At 35.3% G+C, this 20,966-nt stretch overlaps 1 protein-coding gene across 20 annotated transcripts in view; it reads left to right on the plus strand.

Moving 5' to 3' along the window:
- HDAC9 (histone deacetylase 9) overlaps window positions 1-19,469 on the plus strand; it is a 926,898-nt gene extending 907,429 nt beyond the window's left edge. For all 20 annotated transcript variants that reach the window (XM_079152285.1, XM_079152284.1, XM_079152283.1 and 17 more), the window contains 2 exons: window positions 5,875-6,022; window positions 19,298-19,469. In XM_079152285.1, coding sequence (XP_079008411.1) covers window positions 5,875-6,022; window positions 19,298-19,337 — 188 coding nt within the window. In that variant the 3' untranslated portion in view covers window positions 19,338-19,469. The remainder of the gene's footprint in view (window positions 1-5,874; window positions 6,023-19,297) is intronic.
- Window positions 19,470-20,966: the final 1,497 nt, after the last annotated feature.

The following is a 20,966-nucleotide window of genomic DNA, read 5'->3' on the forward strand; positions in this document are numbered from 1 at the left end:
AAAAACTAGATGTGAAAACAATCCCATTTAATAGAAGTTGCTCTAAGTTTTCCATATAGCATCAGATTTATAGAGATATTATTTCCCAACCAAAAATATTACTGTCTTTTGAGAAGAAAAATTAAAGATGCCAATAGTTTCAAGTTGATTAACTGTAAAATTTAACTTTGAAGACGATTGCAGGCAATGTGTAAAATAATCTAAAATATTTGGATCCTTTGAAACAAAAAAACATATTCTTCATAAAATATTAATGATATTGTATGAGTGAGCAATATTGCCACAAAAGGAATTAATATACATGGATATTTACCAAGCATAACTATGTTTGTTATTTTTCTGATGTTTGTATAATCAATATAAATATCCTGATTTCTGTATCTTAAGATACATGAATTATGCAGATTTTATTTTTTAAAAGAATATTAGTGTGAAAGTAAATTTTGAATAGTAGTATTTCATGGGTCTACAGATAAAAATAATTTTTGGCCAATAAATAAATATTTCCATAGTGTAATTTTTATTCTTGGCTCCACTTAACCTCAAAATTACCCAATATGAATGAAAAATTAATTACCTGGTTATTCAATTTATACACAATTTTTCAATACATCTTTGATCATTTATATAATGTTTTAGATCCTTATAAAGTTCTTCATTTAGCTAAAAAATAATCTTAACCCATTAAGACCAATGTTTCCCATTCTATAATATTTCAAGGAAATTGACATAGCAGCATTAAAATAGGTTAGAAATCATAACCCAAAGCTTTTATAAATTATTATATTAATTAACATCACTACATTATAATTATTGTCATTATATAGTTATATATTTAAATTTTTATAAGTATTTCACATTTGGAATATTGAGACAAAATGGGTTAATAGAGAATCTACAGGCCGGGGCCTCTCATAAACCCTAGGTGTTGATAAGCTCTAAGGCTGAGGACAGGAAGAGGTTAGGTTGGTATTGCTTCTTTTCTGTGATAACATGGTGTATAATGATGATAGGCAGTATCATTCAAATGGCAAGAAGACCTGACTCTGAGGCTTCCAGAAAATGATGGAATGGGGATACTTGGGGGTCAGGTGGTTTACATACTGGCCAGGGGCTTTGATTGGGAAAACATTTGGTCAAAGCTTATTTCTAAGACAGGCTTGTACAAGTTGACAACTACTATTTTACAAAATTATTCATTACCAGGAGTAGTCTGGTTTTTCCTGAGGTCTGATTACACAGTACCTATAGGATGCCCTCTCTTGGCTCCTATCTGACCCAGTGAAATTCCATCTGTGGTTCCCACCCCAGATCTTGACTCTCTGCATTCCATTATCTACTTTATACCTCTATTGTACATTCATTCTTTGCTTTACCTTTGCCAGATAAAACAAAAATGCAGAATGAGGGCTGAGTAGTCCTTTAAAAAAGTGCTGAAAAGTGGGAAGATTTACATAGTGGGAAAAGCGAATAAGGATAAAGGATATGACTGAAGAGGGAGTGTGCACTCCAGTTTTAATGGAAAACTCCTCTCTTTTGCCAGTTTTATTGCCAGAGGAGAGCAACTCAGTGGTGCTGGTTGGTAATATTTTACTTTATGAATAGCAACTCCTGAGAACCCTAGTAGAAGAGCTTGGTTCATTTCTCTTATGTGCTAATGGCATTATTATTCCCATGCTAATAAATATGATTTTCGTGAACATCTGTTTCTGAAAGGAAAAAAAAAAAACTACATATCACATGAAAATATAACCCATAAATTATGGGGTTTGAGTTGTCCACATATTGCATAGTCTGTGTTAGACCTACTTGAATTTTAATGATTCTCCTTTATGAACAGAGATGGTGGTCTATAAGTGCATTATTAATGTAGAATATTTTCCTTGTTTTTTTTACATGTTGCCAAAGGTCATATCGAATTTAAAATTTTAGGTTCTGAGTCAGGAACTGCATATATTTGGATAAGAGCCAAACTTCTAATATTTAATCCTAACAGCAGAATATTTTATAAACATTAAATTTTATCCAAAAATGTCCCAGCTATTTAAAATCCCTCCTACTCCTCACATACTTATAGGTCAAAACTTGAAGGATCATTGTCATTTTTCCTAAAGATTATTATTAAGAATGCATGCCTTCTCACTGTCTTTTGGGAGCAAAATTGTTTATGTTATTTATGGCCAGGAGCTCTCATCTTGAGGATAAAAGTACAGTGCTTGAAAACGAAAGCCCTTGGTCATTGTACATTTGTCATTATCTGAAATTCAGTGCTCAAAGAAAAGTAAGATATTTTCCATAATAAACTTACTTTAATGTCCAAGAGTTATTTGTTAACATGAGATCAGAAGAATCACAATCACTGAGAATTAGAGCAGAATAAATCTTTCATAATCATTAAGCTCACAGTCATCATTTTATACGTTATATTACATATGGAGACTGTTCTTCATAGTGATCCCATGACTTCCCTAGAATTAGCATGAGATCACCAATCTGGAAATCTTGTATTTCAGTTCAGAGCTCCATCTTTATGGACTTCTTATTTGTACTTTTCAGTGAGCATTTCTCTCCATTTTTAGCATAAATTCATCAGTAACTTACCTGGGTAACCTAGTTCTTGCAATAGTACAGGGTTATGAGAAATAATGTACTTTAGTTGTTTTTTTGTCACTGTGACCAAAAGACCAGAGAAGAACAACTAGATAAGGACCTTTATTTTGGCTCATGGCTTCATAAGTCTCAGTCCACAGCTGGCCAATTTCAAAGCTCTGGCCCATGGTGAGGCAGAACATCATGGCAGAAGGGCATGGTAGAGGAAAGCATCTCAGAACTTGACCACCAGGAAGCAGATAGCATGCTCTGCTGATGAGGAACAAAATGTAAACCCTAAAAGCATGACCCTAGTGGACTACTTCCTCCAACCACACCCTACCTGCATTTAGTTACCACCCAGTTAATCCATATCAGGGGATTAACCCACTGATTGGGCTGTAACTCTCATAACTGAATCATTTCATCACTGAATGTTATTTGTCTCACACGTGAACTTTTGGGGGGCAATACATATCCAAACTAACATGAAGTGTAGAAAGAACTAGTTTGAACATGGTGATCTTTCTTTGTGCAAAAAAAAAAAAAAAAAAAAAAAAAACTGCACCAAAAAGTCAAAAATACGTGGATTGAGTCACGTATCTAAGGAACAAAGCTACCTTGTTATTACCAAAGATTTTTCTTTTTGGTGAAATGAAGAATATGTAATGTGTACAATAATTTTAAGTTAAGATTTTCATTTATTGAGAATATTTTTGTATTTTCGTGTGGACCCAGAGGAGGATGGAGGAGGACAGCAGAGTATAAATGAAGAGATTTGTGAATTAATTAGTCCTGGGTGAAAATCTCAATTCCTCTGATTCTTAGCAATGTAACCTTTGAAAAAATTATACAACATTACATGGTTTTCATGAAGATTAAGTGAAAACAAATTATAAATGTAAAAACACCTAGCACACAGACTTTGGCATATATTAGGTGTTCAGTAAGTAATGCTAGTATCTCCTCCCTATAGTCTTTTTAACATAATCTGACCATTAACCATCAGCTACTTGTGGTGTGTTTATCAGAGTCCCCATATTTGTCACTCCAGAGAACCAAGAAAGAATGCCTTCCAGCATCACTAACCTTGTGAATATTATGTGCTAAATAATGTTTAGTGATATTTTATGAAACTCATTGCAATTCTATTCACTTATAGATGGATGTAGCATTTCCAACTTGGGTAGGATAATAATGACATTGTGTTCTAGAGAAATTAGGGACTTGCAATGGAACTATGAATTCAAGGACAGGTTTCAATGTGAGAGATGCTGAAGAAAAAGCCAAGATACATTTCCATTGCCTACTTCCTAGACATCTCTGAACATCTTCACATTTCTGTTTCATCATGATTTATCACCTGGACTTCTGCCAAAATGAGAAATTGGTCTTCCTGCCACAATCCTTATCACCTTCCAATGCATCATCCATGATCTTCCCAGAGAAATCTTTTTAAACTTTAATCTGATTATGTACCTCTTCTGCTTATAATGGCTTCTCCTTATCTACAGGTTGAAGTCCAAGATCACTGGCATGTTGTTCAAGACTGTGTGTTTGTTAGCCTTTGCTATAGCAGTCTTTCATTAGACTCTTCCTGTGTTCCACTTGTACTCTGAATAAAGCACAGAGATGCTAGTTTCTATATATCTGCATGTAGTATTTTCCTCTTCCAGGGTTACCCGGGCACCACCACCTCTCCCTGTTTTAGTTTGACTAACTTCTACTTGCCTTTCAAATACTTGGTGAAGTGTTATATTTTTCTAGAAAACCTTCCCTTATTTTGCTATCACTGTAAGTATATGTTGGATTTTTCCCCTTCCAAGGATAATATGGACCTTTATACACACAGATGTACCATTATTTACTGGTAGGGTTAACTCAATCAGACAGAATTTTATGGATTAGGAGCCTCTTTGTGACATCACTATCTGAGATGGTCTCAGTTTTTAAGAAATATTAGTTTATGGATTCATTGACAGAATTGTTGTCATTATTCATTGACAGAATTATTGTTATTCAAATTAAAAGTTTTGTGATTCTCAGAGAGTATGTGATCACAGTAAGTAAAGTAGCATGGACACTTATGTCAGAGGGTTGTGTTGACATGCACAATGCACAGGGAGACTGAGTCTCTTTCCCTAATGTGACATCCATTCCTTTGTAAAACAGATGAAGAAAGTCCAATCACAAAATACATGCACTGAAAAATATTTGAGGCATCCCTCTCTTGGAAGAAGCAGAAATAAAGTCCCAGCAGGCCTTATGAGCAGGATAGGGATGTTCAGAGGCAGAGCTGGGTCCAGAGCCCAGTTAGCTTACTTTGCAGTCCAGTTTTCATCTATCTTCCTTTTCCACTCAAGCAAGATTTTTTTTTTTTAATTTGAAATAAGCAAATCCTTAGCATGCCAAGTTTCCATCTAATTGGTCAGGTTGTAACGATAGTTCTAATCTAATGAGTCATGTCTGCATCTAGGGAGATTCTCCTGCTTTCATTTGAGACTCAACATTTCATACACACACACATACACACACACACACACACTAACTTAGGGACTGCAATAGGGCTTTACCTCTGGTCTTTTATATTTAGCCCACTAGCATGTTCTCATGAAATGAATATTTTCCCTTTATTCTCCTTCTCTGCCTCACAAAAAGAAATAGTATGACACATGGATGGATTCCAACATCATCCAGTGCATATATTAAAGTTTTCAGTCAATTATTGTTCAAGTACACACCCTGAGGTTGAGAAAGAGAACATCCAGGACTAACAAACCTGATTGTTCTGGCACAGTTGCCATTTGATTCATGCTGGCATTGCTCGGCTTTGCTTTTTTCTTCAATACTCCAACTTCATTTTTAAAAAGTTAATGGTTCAATGGTAGTAATTTTTAACATTACTATTCCATTCATTTTCTCTAGAAGACTTCTACCTCCTGGTCTCTCAAGGGCTTCCCAGGGGGCATGGTGCCTAGAGTTTGCTTACTTAGTTGTACAGACAGCTGTCAGTCTTCTAGTGAGTTCATTAGACCATGGATTATCCCTCACTTTATTACCTTCTGAGCAAGAGAGATTTAAACTTGGGAATATGAGTACATCACAGCTTGGCATTCTTATATCAATAAAAACACTTAATCATAAGAGTTAAAGAACCAAATTACAACTGTGTATAACAGGGGGAATTTTAACTTAACAACTGTTCTGAGTTGGACCTATACAAGTGTTCTGATTACTACTGCTCTAACTAAAATTCCTATAAAGTATGATGGATGTTTTTTCTAGGCAAGTACTGGAAGTCGGTAAGGATGGTGGCTGTGCCAAGGGGCTGTGCTCTGCCTGGCGCTCAGTTGCAAGAGGAGACAGAGACCGTTTCTGCTCTGGCCTCCCTGACAGTGGATGTGGAACAGCCCTTTGCTCAGGAAGACAGCAGGTATGAATCCAGTGTGGGGAATCAGGTGGGCCAGTGACATCCAGGCTCATCTCTGGTGTTCATGAACCTTCCTCCTGGTTTTCCTTCACCTGTCTCCTCCACTTCCTCCACCTGTTTTCTCCAAAACCACAGATGCCACAGCACATGCTTTGGGTTATAGACAATTCATTTGTTTCATTCTTCATGGGAAACACAGACCTGGAGCATGTGGTTGCAGTTCACAGAGAACTGGAGGGGATGAGATAGTCAGTGAGAAAAATCACTCCTAGTTGGGTAATTTACTGCAGATCATTATGGAAAGAGCTGCTTGTGGCCTTAATTCTTTCCCTAGTTATCTCCATTTTTCCAGATGTTCTTTTTCTCCCTCTCATCATTTTGAAATTCCTGATATATCAAAGGAAAGAGGAGAGCAGAAGCTGGAGGTAATGTGAGTCAGTGGCTAGCTAAAACGTATACGCACTTCATTCATCGTGATTATTCTTGAGGTCCAGCAACTGGATGAATATGGAAGTTGTCTGCAAAGGAGACAAGAGTGTGTGTGAAGGACTATCAGGACTTGAGTCTTACTTTACTTCACATTATAGGAAGGAATTGATCTCAGTTCATCTTCACATGAACATGGCTTTCTGGGGAAAAAACTTGGGCTTGCTTGTTGTCTTATTAAGGAATCTGTCAGTTTGTGCATTTTTGTGTCCATCATTCTATTCTAGGGACAATACTACATTCAGGATTTCTTTAATGTCTACCATGACCAAAGTCACAACAAATGTACCTTGACATTGGTACTTTCAATGGCTGACTTCAAGGTCATATTTCCTCAATGTAAAAGTGAATCAGGTGAGGCTTTACTAAAGTTCTGCCAACTTACACTCTTAAATTGCTTCTGAGAAGAAAATCAGACTCCCTCCATCAGTAATTTCACCATTAATTACACAGATTCTGCTACTAGTGCATAAGTTGGCAATTTTCCCAAGAATGCACAAATTTGAACAGTTCTAGTGTTCTTGATTTTACAGGATACTCAGAGTTTAATGGATTTAACATCTTGTTTTGGCCAAGAGCAGAAGATAAACTGAATAAGATATTTCACTTTTATGCAGTTATTTTCTGTTACTCTAAGTTATTTTCTGTTACTCTAAGTACTAAGTAGCAGATTATCAGTGGAGGAAAAATTATATATTATTTGAATTAAAAGGCATCTTCTTATGATTTCTGGAGCATAAGGGAAATTTTTTTCTTTTACATCTATGATAATATGACGAACCCCCTGCTGTTTCCAGCTAAGAAGTGAACCAAGTTCATAATCCAAAGGTGTTGCAATTATTCCCAAGGCCAAAAACAGTTAGTTGTCTGTCATCTGAGGGCTATAAAACTGAGGAAACTAACATCTGTTACTGTTGAATATAAAAAGAGCATAGCTATTCTTTAGAATTCATTTAATATAGAAAAATGAGGCTAAATTTCAACCTAAGTGAAATGAATTGTTAGTAATTTTGTCCATTAAATTGCAGAGCCTAGAATAATTACCAATTATAATTGATTTTATGAGCCCCAAGTAATACAAAAAAAACTCAGCACATTGGCAGAAATGGGCTTCATAAGCACACTTGTTTATTCTCAGTTAAATAATGTGTTGACTACTGATAATCTGTATGACTTAACCTCGACACCAATTCAGAGATTTTTAAGCTTCATCTGAAGGCAGAGAGCAAATGTAAATGTTAATGTCCTAATGTGCAGGAAAGCACAGTGGAGGTTTGCTGCCTGCTTTCATACTCATTTATCAGTTTTAGACAGATTATATCTAATGTGATTGATTTTTCTTGTGGGAAGAAAAATGATTTTGCTTGAAATACTTTCTGTGGCTTTGAACTCCTTTTTTCAATGGAGAAAAAGAAAAAAATTCTTCTAGAACTGGCTCTTGCATTTCAGTTGAACCATGGATGAATTTCATGAGAGAGAAAGAGAGGAGTCCTTGAAAGTCCCAGAGCTCTTACTTTTTTCAGAGGAATGGAATCAAAATTGTTCCCCTATTCAATAGGCAAAGGTGATTTTCAAAATAAGATAAAGAGGTGGAAATGTTCCTGGCCTTTGTTATAAATGCAATATTATGAACATGCAGGAAATTGAAAAATTAGAAAAATCAGAGACCTAAATGGATGGAAAAGAGTGAAGGCAAGGTTCTTTTTATAGGAAATTCTTGCCAGTTATTTTGGAGGATATATTGGTGTTTGGAGTGAGATGACTCATTTCATACTAAGATTTTGGGTAAAGCAGCTCTTTTCCTGGCCAACTCATATCTGACTCATTTACCACTAGTGAATAAGGGATAAAATGCTCCTGGCTAAGAATCATTGTAAGTATTTTCTGTTCATTTTTCTTGGATGGGGGAGGGTGACAACACAGTGCAAAAAGTCATTTCAGTTTTATACCTACACTGATGGATCTTGAAGAATAAATTATTAGGAAAAGGCTGGTATGTGGGAATTTGTTTTGGGAAAGTTTAACTGATGCACAGTTTTCAAACACAATTTTAGAGTGGCAAAGGACTTGAGTGGGAAGAGTGGTTGATGATTAAGCAAAAAAACAAAACAAAAACAAAAGCAAAAAATCCCTGAGTGGGGCCAAGATAGGTATTAAAAAAATATTTAAATAGATAGACCTGCTCATATGTAGCATATTGTTTAGAATCAAAAACTGGTATTGGAGTTTTTTTCTTGTTGACTAAGAGAGTATACTTTTTAAAAGATTTGTAGTCTGCATTTGTTAGATATCTGTTTCAAAACACTTCTATTGGAAGAGTTAGTAATGTACTCAGATTTATTCTTGGATGCCAGTTCAGGCTCTGATGAAAATCAAGAAAAGTTCTCTCTGGCAATCAAGACTTCAGGATGATCGACTCTCAAGTTTTTAGGAGCACATTTACACTCTAAGATTCCTGACTGTATCTTTTTTTTTTTTTTTTTTTTTTTAACTCAAAGCAAAAACTGAAAGTTAGATTTTCAAATGTCACTATGACCTGTTGCTTATAACATAAATCATGTTAGATTTTAAAAAATGGAATCTGGTATGATTGTTTATATAATCATTTAACTTTCCATTTTTGGCAACTTTTCTCATGAAAGAGATGGTTTCAAGTCATTATATAATAAAGAAACATGAGAAAATGTATGATTCCAAGTCTTGGTATTTTGTTTTTTTGAGTAACTATCTTGTTTATACTTATAAAAGTATAACAATAACTGTAAAATCCTATGTATCATTTCCCTGAGCTTTGAATGGCCTATTAGTACCTCTGAGGATACTGATGACTCTATTTTCCTGAATCTAGTGATTCATGTAGAAATATAAACCATTATTAAGTACAAGTTCATGTCTAATGTACTTAGAAACATGAATTTGTTCAAATATTCCATCCACTGGGATTATGTTTCTGAGACTTCTAGTAGTTAATATTGCACAAATTATGCAGGTTTCTGATTTTTATCTATGCCATTATTTTGAGCACATGTTTACCTAAGTAGGCAAACATTCCAAAATAAATTTTATTTGTAATTTTCTCCTAGTATCAACAAAGCCTTAGTTGAAAAGTTGACTGATATCCAAGTTCCTGGTAAAAGAAAAAGCAATCTGTCCTCTCCTATCTTTCCTCCTCTTGCCAGAGTCATCATTTTATCTCTTTTCAGTGCCTAATATGGTCTTGGGATATGTATGAAATTGGATTTAGTATATTACAGAATAAATTCAATGCCCTATTATGTATTTTAGCATTCAGTTCTAAATTCTTTGCAAAACAGCATTTATTTTGAAAAAGGAAAACAAAACTAAATACAGCCATAAGTAAAATGAGATGTGTGATAAGTTTAGCTTCCCATCTTTCTTCACCCTGTCCTTCATTCCCATCCTCCTGCCACTGTAGAGGAGGACTGGGGCTCAACTCTAGAGTCAGCTTGCCGAGGCCTTCTACATTTAATAATTGTGCACTCAAGGGCAAGTAACTGAATGTTTCTAAACTTTATTTTCTGTGTTTTTAAAATGAGAGGAAAATTTCACAGGGTTATGAAGATGAAATGAGAATACATTATAAGAACTTAACATCTGACACAAGGAATTCCTCAAAGGCTGATTTTAGTATTATTGCTATCATTTTCCTTCTTCCTCAATTTGCTGTTTTTTTCTTCCCCTAATATACTATTCATGGTATAGAGAGCTGTAATATAAGAACAGAGACAGCATCTATACATAAATCAATAATAGAGTCACTAAAAATAAGATACCAACAAATAATGACTAAATAATAAATTGATTCAATTAACTACTCTGGGGTGAGCTGATCTAACTCAAGGACTTTTATAATGTCCAATACATTGTAGGTAATAAACATATTTATTGAATGGATAAAAGCATTCATCAGAAGACAGAACATTGTTAAAATAGTAACAACCCTTTGTAATACTACCTAAGCTCTACTTATCTCCCAATATTTACTGTGTCTTCACAAGAAAAAGTATTGTTACATTTTTATGAGATATTTCAAAATTTGTAATCTACACTTTTTTTGTAGTACAAATTGACAATGTCCATTTTCAGAACATGTTAGCTTACTAGAATCCATAGTACTCTTATGTCATAAAGATGGTTTGTCTGAGAAAACATACTAAGAGGGGCAGGTGTTGCACAAAATAAATGTTTGAGTGGAGAAAGAATTGTATTGAAGGGCAGAGAAAGGAATGTAAGCGATGCTGGTTGATTACAGGACCATCCTTCAACATGCAGCATAAGAAGAACATGTGAGAACATTGTGTTCATTCATTTTCAGACACGCTCTGATTCTTTCTACTTGCCAAAGTGCTGGGAGCCAAGGTCACAAAACTACTTTGTAGTTTTCAAAACATTCACCTAGTTGGAGACTGTAATAATTTTCTATTGCTGCTGCAAAAATTTACTAGAAATATAATGACTTAAAACAACACAAAGGTTCTGTAGGTTTGAAGTCTGACACAGGTCTCACTGGCCAGGTGAGGTGGTGGCAGACTGCAGTCCTTGCTGGAGGTTTTAGGGGAGACTCTGTTCTAGCTCCTAGGGGCTGCTTGCATCACTTGGCTCCTGACCCCCTTCCTCTATCTTCAGAGCTAGCAACTTCAGTCTCTCTGACATTTCTTCAGTCATCACATCTATCTCTGGCTATGATGAGAAATGTTTTCTGATTTTAAGGGCTCCTATGATTAGGCTGGACTCATCAGGATAATATAGTATCATTTCCTGACCTCAAGGTCCATAACCTCGATCACATCTACCAAGTCAGTTTTGCCATGTGAGATAGCATATTTACAGGTTTCAAAGAGTAGAACATGGATATGAGAATTTTGTCCCTACAATAGAATCAAACTGCCTGAAACACAGGAATGGAATAACATATGTTACTTGATAATCAGGTATAAGTTACTTGATCAGATATAATAGAAATTACTTGATAAGATTGAGATAAGATCCTTCACAATGAAAGAAGACTCAACCTAGACTAAGGACCAAGGAACAAGTTACAGAGCCAGTGACAATTGAGCCAGGGTGGAAGGATATGTAGAACTTTATCTAGTAAATAAGATGACAGGCATCCAAGAAAGAGACAATAACTTGAGCACACAATTTTTTTCTATTTCTACTACTATAATAGTTCAAACTACCGTGATCTTTCATCTAAACACTTACTGTACTTTCCTTACTAGTTCCTGTATCTACGTCTTCTTTCTAATCTAGTTTCTATAAACAGTAGGCTAAAAAAAAAAAAAAAAAAAAAAAGGGTGGGGGAAAGAAAATCCTGTTGTGCCTCTGCTGGAATCTCTTCCATTTCCATGAACACAAAGACCATCATCCTAACAGGATTCATAAGCTCTGTATGATTATTCTCACCTGTATTTCAGGCCTTATCTGTAATATTTCTCCTCTTTCTTTTCTGGTTTGTGTTCCAACAACAATGAATGTTTTAAAAACTGAGGCACATGGAATAATATGCACAGACCCTAAGACTGTTACCTACACCACAGTCATGCAAACACCTCCCAAAGCAAGACGGAGAACATTTTCAGCACCCCCAGAACGTTCACTTGTGCCTCCTCCCAGTTCCCAGCAGTAACTACCTTTTAACACCGTCCATTCGTTTTGCCTGTTCTTTCATTTCATTTAAATGAAATCATGCACTACATACTGATTTTTAATCTGGCTTCCTTTACTCCACTAAGCATAATATCTTTGACATCCACTTGTTTCACTGACAGTAGTTTATTTGTTTATTCATTATGCCAGTACATTAACATATCCTAATTTGTTTATCCACTTATCTTTCAGTGGGTGTTTGGCTTGTTTCCAATTTGGAGCTATTATGAGTAAATCTGCTGTGGATTATTTTTCATCATTGTGGTACAAAACGCATAAATCTTACCACTTAAAAAGAGTTATTTTAGGTGCGCAGTATGGTAGTATTAACTATAGGCACACTGTTGTGCAAGAACTCTCTAGAATTTCATCTTGCAAAACTGAAATTCTGTAGCCATTGAACACCTGCTGTTCCTTTTCACTCACCCCAGCCCCTGGCAACTGCCATTCTACTTTCTGCTTCTAAATACCTCATGTAAGCCAAAACATGGGTATCAGTCTTTTTGTGACAGGTTTCCTTCACTTAGCATATTTCATTTATGTTGGAGCATATGACAAGATTTCCTTCTTTTTAAGGCTAAATAATATTCCATTTTAAGTATATGCCACATTTTCCTTACCCATTCATCTTTCAGTTAGCATATTGTGAAAAATGCTGCAATAAACACAAGTATACAAATATTTCTTCAAAACTCTATTTTTAGTTCTTTTGGGTATATATCCAAAAGTGAGAATTCTGGTTCATATGGCAATTTTATCTTTAATTTTAAGGATCCTAAATCTCTATGATTTTTTTTAATACAAACCATGTGTGTGTTTGTGTGTGTGTGTGTGTGTGTGTGTGTGTGTGTGTGTGTAAACAGCACTTTATTTTCTTGGACATAAAGGTAGGAGTGGAATTGCTAGATTGTAAGGAAGTGATATGTTTTACTTTGTAAGAAACTTTCAAACTGTTTTCCGAAATGGCTATGCCATTTTTTTTATTCTCACTAGCAATGAATGACAATTCACCTAAACTTGATATAATCAGGCTTTCCAATTTCAGTCCTTTCAATAGAAGGTGGGGGAATGAGATCTCACTTCAATTTTTTCTTAAAAACCATACTCATTTCCACATCAAGACTTTCTTGGCACATACCTTCCACTCTGGAAAACATATCTTGTCCTCTTCCTCCTATCACTCACCCTATACTGAGCTCTCCATCCTTTTAACTTAGCTGTTAGATCTCAGAACAACCATTACTGACCTTGATCAGGGAACATATTCACTGACCACCAACTCCAAAATTAAATTGGTCCCCCTTTCTCATGTCGCCTCTATACCTTTATATTATTCCATATGACATAAATGAAAATTATCTATTGCATATTTGATTAATGTTTCCTTCTATAAGTTTCTTATAAATAAAAGCCTCTTTTGCTTACTGTTATATCTATCAAAAGAGTATAGTACCTGACACATAATGGGTATTCAAAATTTTGTTTTAGTAATAAAAGAGCAGAAGTTCGGAGACATTTAAGAGAGTACATAAATGCAGCTCTTAAGAAAGAACAAGATTCCCAGGAGCCCTGGGAAGAAAAAGATGGGTACAGCAGGCTTGGGAGGGTATTTAGGTATTACCAAAAGAATATGGGCTGCATCCTCTTTTTGGTAGTAAGATACTAAAACAAGAGAGAGACACTACAGGACTGTGTATCTAAAAGCCACAGTATGGAATAGAGGCTGGCATATTACTAAAGAGATGGCCAAGAAATTCTTATGGCAATTGTGATAAGGAAGCCTAGTAATGATGATAGAAGAAATGGAGAGAAAGGAAGCATATTGTAGGTAAATTTCTGAAGAATCCTGCACAACTGGCAATTTGTGAAAGGACAGAAAGAAAGAAAGCAAAAGTAGTATTCCTGGACTGGAGTTATAGTTCAGTGCTAGAACACTTGCGTAGCACATGCAAGGCCCTTGGATGGATCCCTAGCACCACATAAACAAAAAGAAGTAGCATATTGATGGTGATGCCATTAGCTGAGAGAAGAGAAGACCTGGGGTAAGGTGAACATATATTATAGAATTAAGAAGGGAAAAATGGAGAAAATGAATTAATATGGCAAGTTAGGACTGAATAGTAGGAACTATTAGAAAATTTATGAAAACTCACCACAAAAACTTGCAGCCAATTATATGGTAGTAGAGTTGTGTGTGTGTGTGCGTATTTGCTCTCATTTTGTTTTTGATTCCTGCATGCTTTTGTGATATGATCCTTATATACATTTCCAGATCATACTTTCAGGTGTGGAATTGTAGTTTAAACAAAGAATAATTCTGGAAATTCTATCCTTTGCTAAAATTCTTGTTCTATTCTTGATTTACATTACTTCTAAAGAACTATAAAATCATCCTAACATATGTGTATGAACATTTCATAAAGCTTTTATGGAATGTCTACTAGGTATATAAAATGGTTGGAGCAGGAAGACAAAAAGAAAAGTGAAGGTAGAAATGAGAGAAAGAACATAAAATGTAATTCATAAAACACATGAGAACAAAATAGTACAGTATAAAATGAGTTCATGAATACTGGAAAGAGCAAAGTAAAGAAGTCAGCAGGACAGACTTTCATAGTACATAATTATGAGAGTTATTTAATTCTTTTTATTCTGCATTGTATGGTTTATGAAAGATAAGTTCTTTAAAGAGATGCCCAAACCTATTAGTATTCAAAGAAATGCAAATTTGAACAAGTATTATTTTATGCACATTAGATGGTAAACAGAATATAAGGTCAGTGTAAAGTCACTGGAGTTCATGTACTAGGAAGTTCGCCACAGTTTTGTTCATGATGGGTACAGTATTAGTCAAGCCCTATGTCCATTATTGGGAGAAGAAATAGTTTAAATGTGAGCAAGGATTCATAAGAACAGAGATTTTTGTCTATTTTGTTCATTGCTGTGTTCCCAGTGCCTGAAAGAGGGCCAGGGCACAGAGTGAACACTCTGTCTACTTCAAGAGTCACTGGAAAGAGCTGGGGGCAGTGGCACACTTGTGATTCCAGCTACTCAGGGAGCTGAGAAGGAAAATCACAAGTTTGAAGCTAGCTTGGGTAATTTAGCAAGAACCTTAACTCGAAATGGAATTAAAAGGGTTAGGGATAGAGATCAGAGGCTGAGTACTCCTTGTGTTCAATCTGCAGTATTTCGGGTGAGAGAGAGAGATAAATAATCAGTAGACCAGTAGACTGGGTAGTGCTAGCATTAGAGTTGTGGGGCTTTGAAGCCTTCCAGATACAGGAGGGTGAACTATGGCAGCTTGCTGGACAACAATTTAACACCATTTAGTGTATACCAGACATTACCCAGTAATCTTGCTCCTGGAAATGTATACCACAGACATTCTCATTTGGAGTCATTGTAGTTCATGTACTAGAAGGTTTAACACAGCTTTATTCATGATGGGTACAGTGTGAAGCATCAAATCCTGTGTCCATGACTATGAGAATGAATAGTTAAAATGTGGATGCATACCATCAGGATGCCATGTAGTAGCTACTAGCTACAGATGAAATAAACATGAATGGGTAGATCTAACAAATATAGTACTGAGGAAATGAAGCAACAGAAATGATGCATGTGTGTATAAAAATGAAATTTACATAAAATAAAAATATGTGCCCACAAAACAATAATATGTATCTTAAAGAACACAAATACTGTATGCAACAAGCCTCAGATTGTTTGCCTTTGAGGAGAAAGAAAAAAATGCAGGGATTAAATTAAATAAAGAGAACAAGAGAAAATATGTTCTACCAAATAACAATCTTAGTATGGATTAATTTTTAAAATCATAGACAATAAAATTTCAATGTAAGGATAAATATAAGAATTTAATTTTATGCTTTACCTTAACTCAAAGGAAATTCTTTCCTTCCTGCTTTTACCTTTGTAAACTATCTTAATCTATGGCTGCTTGACTGAATGGATCCTGCCCCTTTATTCTGTAGATAATCTTTTGCTCTTCATTGACAGAGAATTGTCAGTGTTCCCTGTGAGGTTGGCTTCAGTGGTAGAAATTTACATCTTTCAATCAGCTAAACTGTTGTACTAAAATTTATCTTTGGTGAGTTTACAGCTATCTGAGCTTACTGTTTCTACCTCCCTGCTTGCAAGTGGACGTAAGTTCATAGATGTAAAGACTGCATGTCTTCCCTTCTTCCATCCTTTTCCATGACTTTTTTTGTTTGCTTGTTTGTTTTTGTTTTTGTTTATCAAGGTAAACTGGGCATATCTCTATGGATGATTAAAGTGGGAAGCCCCCCCCCCCCATTTCCAGAGCATTGCTTCTTACTTTTCCCCAAGAAAACATCCATTGAAGAGACATCCTTCACTAACTCACTTTCTACCTATTTTTTTAAAAATGTGCAGTCATCAGAAATATTTATGTTGGGACAAGGAGTAAGAAAAGATAATGCCGCCTGCACTGAGAGCTATGAATAAGAGACAGGAGTAACTACAAATTTTTGCAATGGGAGATTCAAGTAATGCAATTATTCTGTAATGCTTTAACACTTTATGGTCCATTTAAGCATGCTCTCCTTCATTAACTTATTGGATTCCCACACCCCTATGGGCAATTCAGGGATTATTATTTCCATTTTGAAGAGAAAATTGAAAATTTAGAGAAACTGACTTGCTTAAAGTTAAATTGTAGAGAGTGACAGAGCTGGAACTTGAAAACAGGGCATCTATCCTTAAATTTAGGCTATTTTCCAACATACTGTATACTAATGCATCTCTGCTGAAAGAAATGGAAGGGTTGGTCAGTTGTATGTATGTGGATATGATTCAGTAAAAGGTGTAAAAGGACTATCTTCAAAACAGAAGTTAGTAGGAAATCTTTCTTTTTTTTATTTATTTTTTTGTTACTGAGGGGTGAAATCAAGGGCACTTAACCACTGAACCACATCCCAAGCCCTTTTTTGTATTTTATTTAGAGACAGGGTCTCACTGAGTTGCTTAGCACCTCACTGAGACTGGCTTTGAACTTGCCATCCTCCAGCCTCAGCCTCCCAAGTTGCTGGGATTACAGGTGTGCATGGCAAAAATTGTAAACACTCTGCCCACACCCTCAAAGCCAAGGTTGGACCTTCGAGAAATGCACAGATACTCCACCAAAAAGAGAGATATTCCTTACATTGGTGACCCTTGGAATATTTTCTGCATCCCATTGTCTATGGAATTCTGAGTCCTAGATATGGGGGGAAAAATCATCTCACTGTGCTTTGGTTAGATTCAGTATAATTCAGTTTCAATTAGAATATTCAGTTTGAGCTTTCTACAATTTCTTTATCCACATATTCTCATATGTAAATAAATTTGTACATTTACACATAAATTAGTTTCAAAATTTAAATGTTTTCCTAAATGTTAAATTTTTCTTCTTGGAATGCTGATCAGTTTAGATAGAAAGGATTTTAATTAAGTATGACTCATTTAGCTAGCTTTAATCTTGGTATAAGTGTTTATACCAAGTCTAAACACATTCTCACAGCCTCTGTATCCTGAACATTCTTGGACAGGGTATGACTTCCTCAGAAATGACCTTCTTCTTTTTTTTTTTTTTTTTTTTTTTAGTATTCCTCAGAGTCTTTTAGAACTTTCTCTATTTACTAACAATAAATGATGAACATCTAATTCTTCTCATTTTTTTAAAGGATGCATTAAAATCTTCTTTATTACCACTCCATGAATAATATCTTACTTTTGTTGTTTTAAATATACTATTAAAATGCGCAGCTAAAATGACACCTGCTTTATTTAAAGATGCATTGAAATCTTGACACTCTTTCCTTAAAAATCTGTAAAATAACATGGCTAACTAGTTATTTGTCTTCATAAATAGCTGTGTTTCAAACATAGCATTTTTTCCTAATATGAAAGTGATGCATTATACAACACAGGCCAAGAAGATAAACAATACGAAGAAGAAAATGAAAACCACCTACCTATTATCCCACCAGCTAGAAAGAACCAGCATACAAATATTGTGTTTCCTTCTGGTAGCACAGGCATGACACTATATATCTGTGTTCCACTCTATTCAGTTTTATTTTAATTGTAGATGATGAAGGATGAAACTATGCATCAAATAATTAATGTCTCATAATGTTTGTTATTTACATCCTTTTTTTATTTTATTTTTTTTTACCCTTCATTAATTCTGTAAGGAACATCTTTTTCCTCTGGCATTTTTTTAATGCCTGAAACTGTAGCTTCACAGAAATGTAGTTACAACATTAGTAATTGCAACACTTGCAAATCACAGAACTCACTCAAACTCAATTCTCCCAGCATCTCAAATCCCAGTAATCCAACTTCCCCAGACAATCCAACTACCTCATGTATTTGGATTCCTGCTACAATTTGTTCTTTTGACTTAATTAAAAATCATTCTAAAAGTTTGCCTTAAAACACCCTCAAAGTGTTACTAAATTAAGGTTAAATCTGAAGTATAAATTTTCAAGCAATTAGTTTTGGTTTTGCCCGAGCAGAACACCCCATAGATGATGCTGAATAAAAACTATTTACACACTACCATAGTGCATTTCTTATAAAATGTTGGTTCTGTAGCAGCGATTTGCTAATCAAATTCAGAATTTGATTTGAAATGCCTCCGGCAGGCAGCCAACCCAGTTATGAAAGAACAGAAGCAAAAACCAGAGCCCTGGTGAGTCTCCTTCGGAAGCTAGCTGGGTCCTTTGCTCTCATTAACAAACTGGTTCCATAGGAAATCACTGCAATTGCTCCTAAAATAAAATATTGTAGTTAATTTTTGCAATAAATTATTGGACTGTACTAGACACAAAACATGTACATTTTGTAATCTAGAGTTATAAAATATTCTGACATGTTTTAATATAAACAGGAACATTTCCAATGATTGCTTGGATCCAAAATGTTTTTCCACTTGACATTTGTTTATACTTCCTAGGAAAGAAACTCTATTTATGGATAACTGAATAACACAAATAAACATCAGAGAGAGCTGAAAAATCAGCTTTGATTATGCATGAAAATCTACAATGTCATTGTGTACTCTTATGCCGTATTCTGATTGCCTGTTTATTTTTACAGAACTGCTGGTGAGCCCATGGAAGAGGAGCCAGCCTTGTGAAGTGCCAAGTCTCCCCCAATATTTCCTGTGTGTGACATCATTGTGTATGCCCCCACCCCAGCACCCCCAGACATGTCTTGTCTGCTGCCTGGGTGGCACAGATTCGATAGAACATAAACACTGGGCACAAAATTCTGAACAGCAGCTTCACTTGTTCTTTGGATGGACTTGAAAGGGCATTAAAGATTTCTGAAACGTAACTGCTGTGATTCTAAAGTTACAGTAAACCACGATTGGAAGAAACTGCTTCCAGAGCACTTTTAATACGCTGGGTGACCCACTCCCAGACAGAGTATGAACTAGAAACATTCAGTACCACAATTAGATATTGTTAATTTCAGAAGCTATGACAGCCAGTGAAATTTAGGGCAAAACCTGAAACATACTCATTCCTAACATTCTGATCAGTTTTTTATTGGGTAAATTTTGTCAGTCTTAAATTGTTTACAGGATTTGCTTTCAGCTATGAACGGATAGCAATTCCAGACAGATCGCAGTGTTTTTTTTTTTTTTTTTTTTTTTTTTAAGTTTTATTTTTGTGTTTTGCCTTTGTTTTAACACATGGTTCAACTCTTCCTAGTGAGAGTTCAAGATGGAGGACCTGGGTGAGGCTTTTCTCAGTGGAATCCACCACACTGTATCTCAAAGTCCACGTGCCAAAGGAAACGCACATATGTATGTAATGGTGCAATATTTTATGTCCTTTTTTTTTCTAAGAAAATTACCACACTTTCCTAGCATCCCTCTCCTATTCTCACACAGGGACAATTTGCAATTCTGTTAGAGGATGAGGTCCTCCCCAGCCCATACCTTCCTTATCTTGATGACAGTGGTTCTGAAGATATGTTCCCTTGAAGATTTGCAGTGTTTGCAAAGCACATGACTTTTCAAAGATGGTCTTAATTTGTTCCAAAGCTATCAAGAATTTATTCTCTCACTTTTCCTTTTCTGCCCTCCATTGCTCCTTTTTTTCTTACCTTTCATCTTTCGTTCCTTTAGAAATACTGACAATTACTCATCATCTCCCCTATTCCTCAGGGGCTTTGAATTTTTCCACTTATTTTGTTTACTTTCCAGGTTAATAACAGTTACTTTATCTGATTGTGTTCTTTTAGCTTTGAGATTGTTGAGGGGAGATGGCTTAAGAAATATCACTGAATGTTCTAGATTTGGAAATGTGTTAATGAAGGCACTGTTTATCTGAAGTCGCCTGGAATTGAGTTAACCTAGAAGCTGTGCCTTTGTGTGAAAACAAACACAAAACTTAACCTTTGCACATGTTGCCTTAGTTGCAAAGGTCTAAAACAAGGAACATTTATTTCTGAGATTAAAAGGAACTTACTAAATAGAAGCAGGTTATCCCTACCTCTGAAAATACTATTTCAATGTATAACTCAAACACCTAAAGACACTGAGGTAGAATACCTTGCATATTTAATACCTGACAATGCTTTTGAAAGAGTTGATGGTTTTTTTTTTCTTACATATTTTCCTAACTCAACGGATATATTAAAGCCATAAGTGAAGATTGTCATGCTTTTATTCAGAAATCTGAAAGAAACCTTAATTAAAACAAGGTTTTAGGAAAGGCCATGATATGAAAGATATGGAACAATGTGGTTTTAGTTA

This window comes from Sciurus vulgaris (genome assembly GCF_902686455.1).
Source record: "Sciurus vulgaris genome assembly, chromosome: 8".
NCBI classification, from domain to species: domain Eukaryota; kingdom Metazoa; phylum Chordata; class Mammalia; order Rodentia; family Sciuridae; genus Sciurus; species Sciurus vulgaris.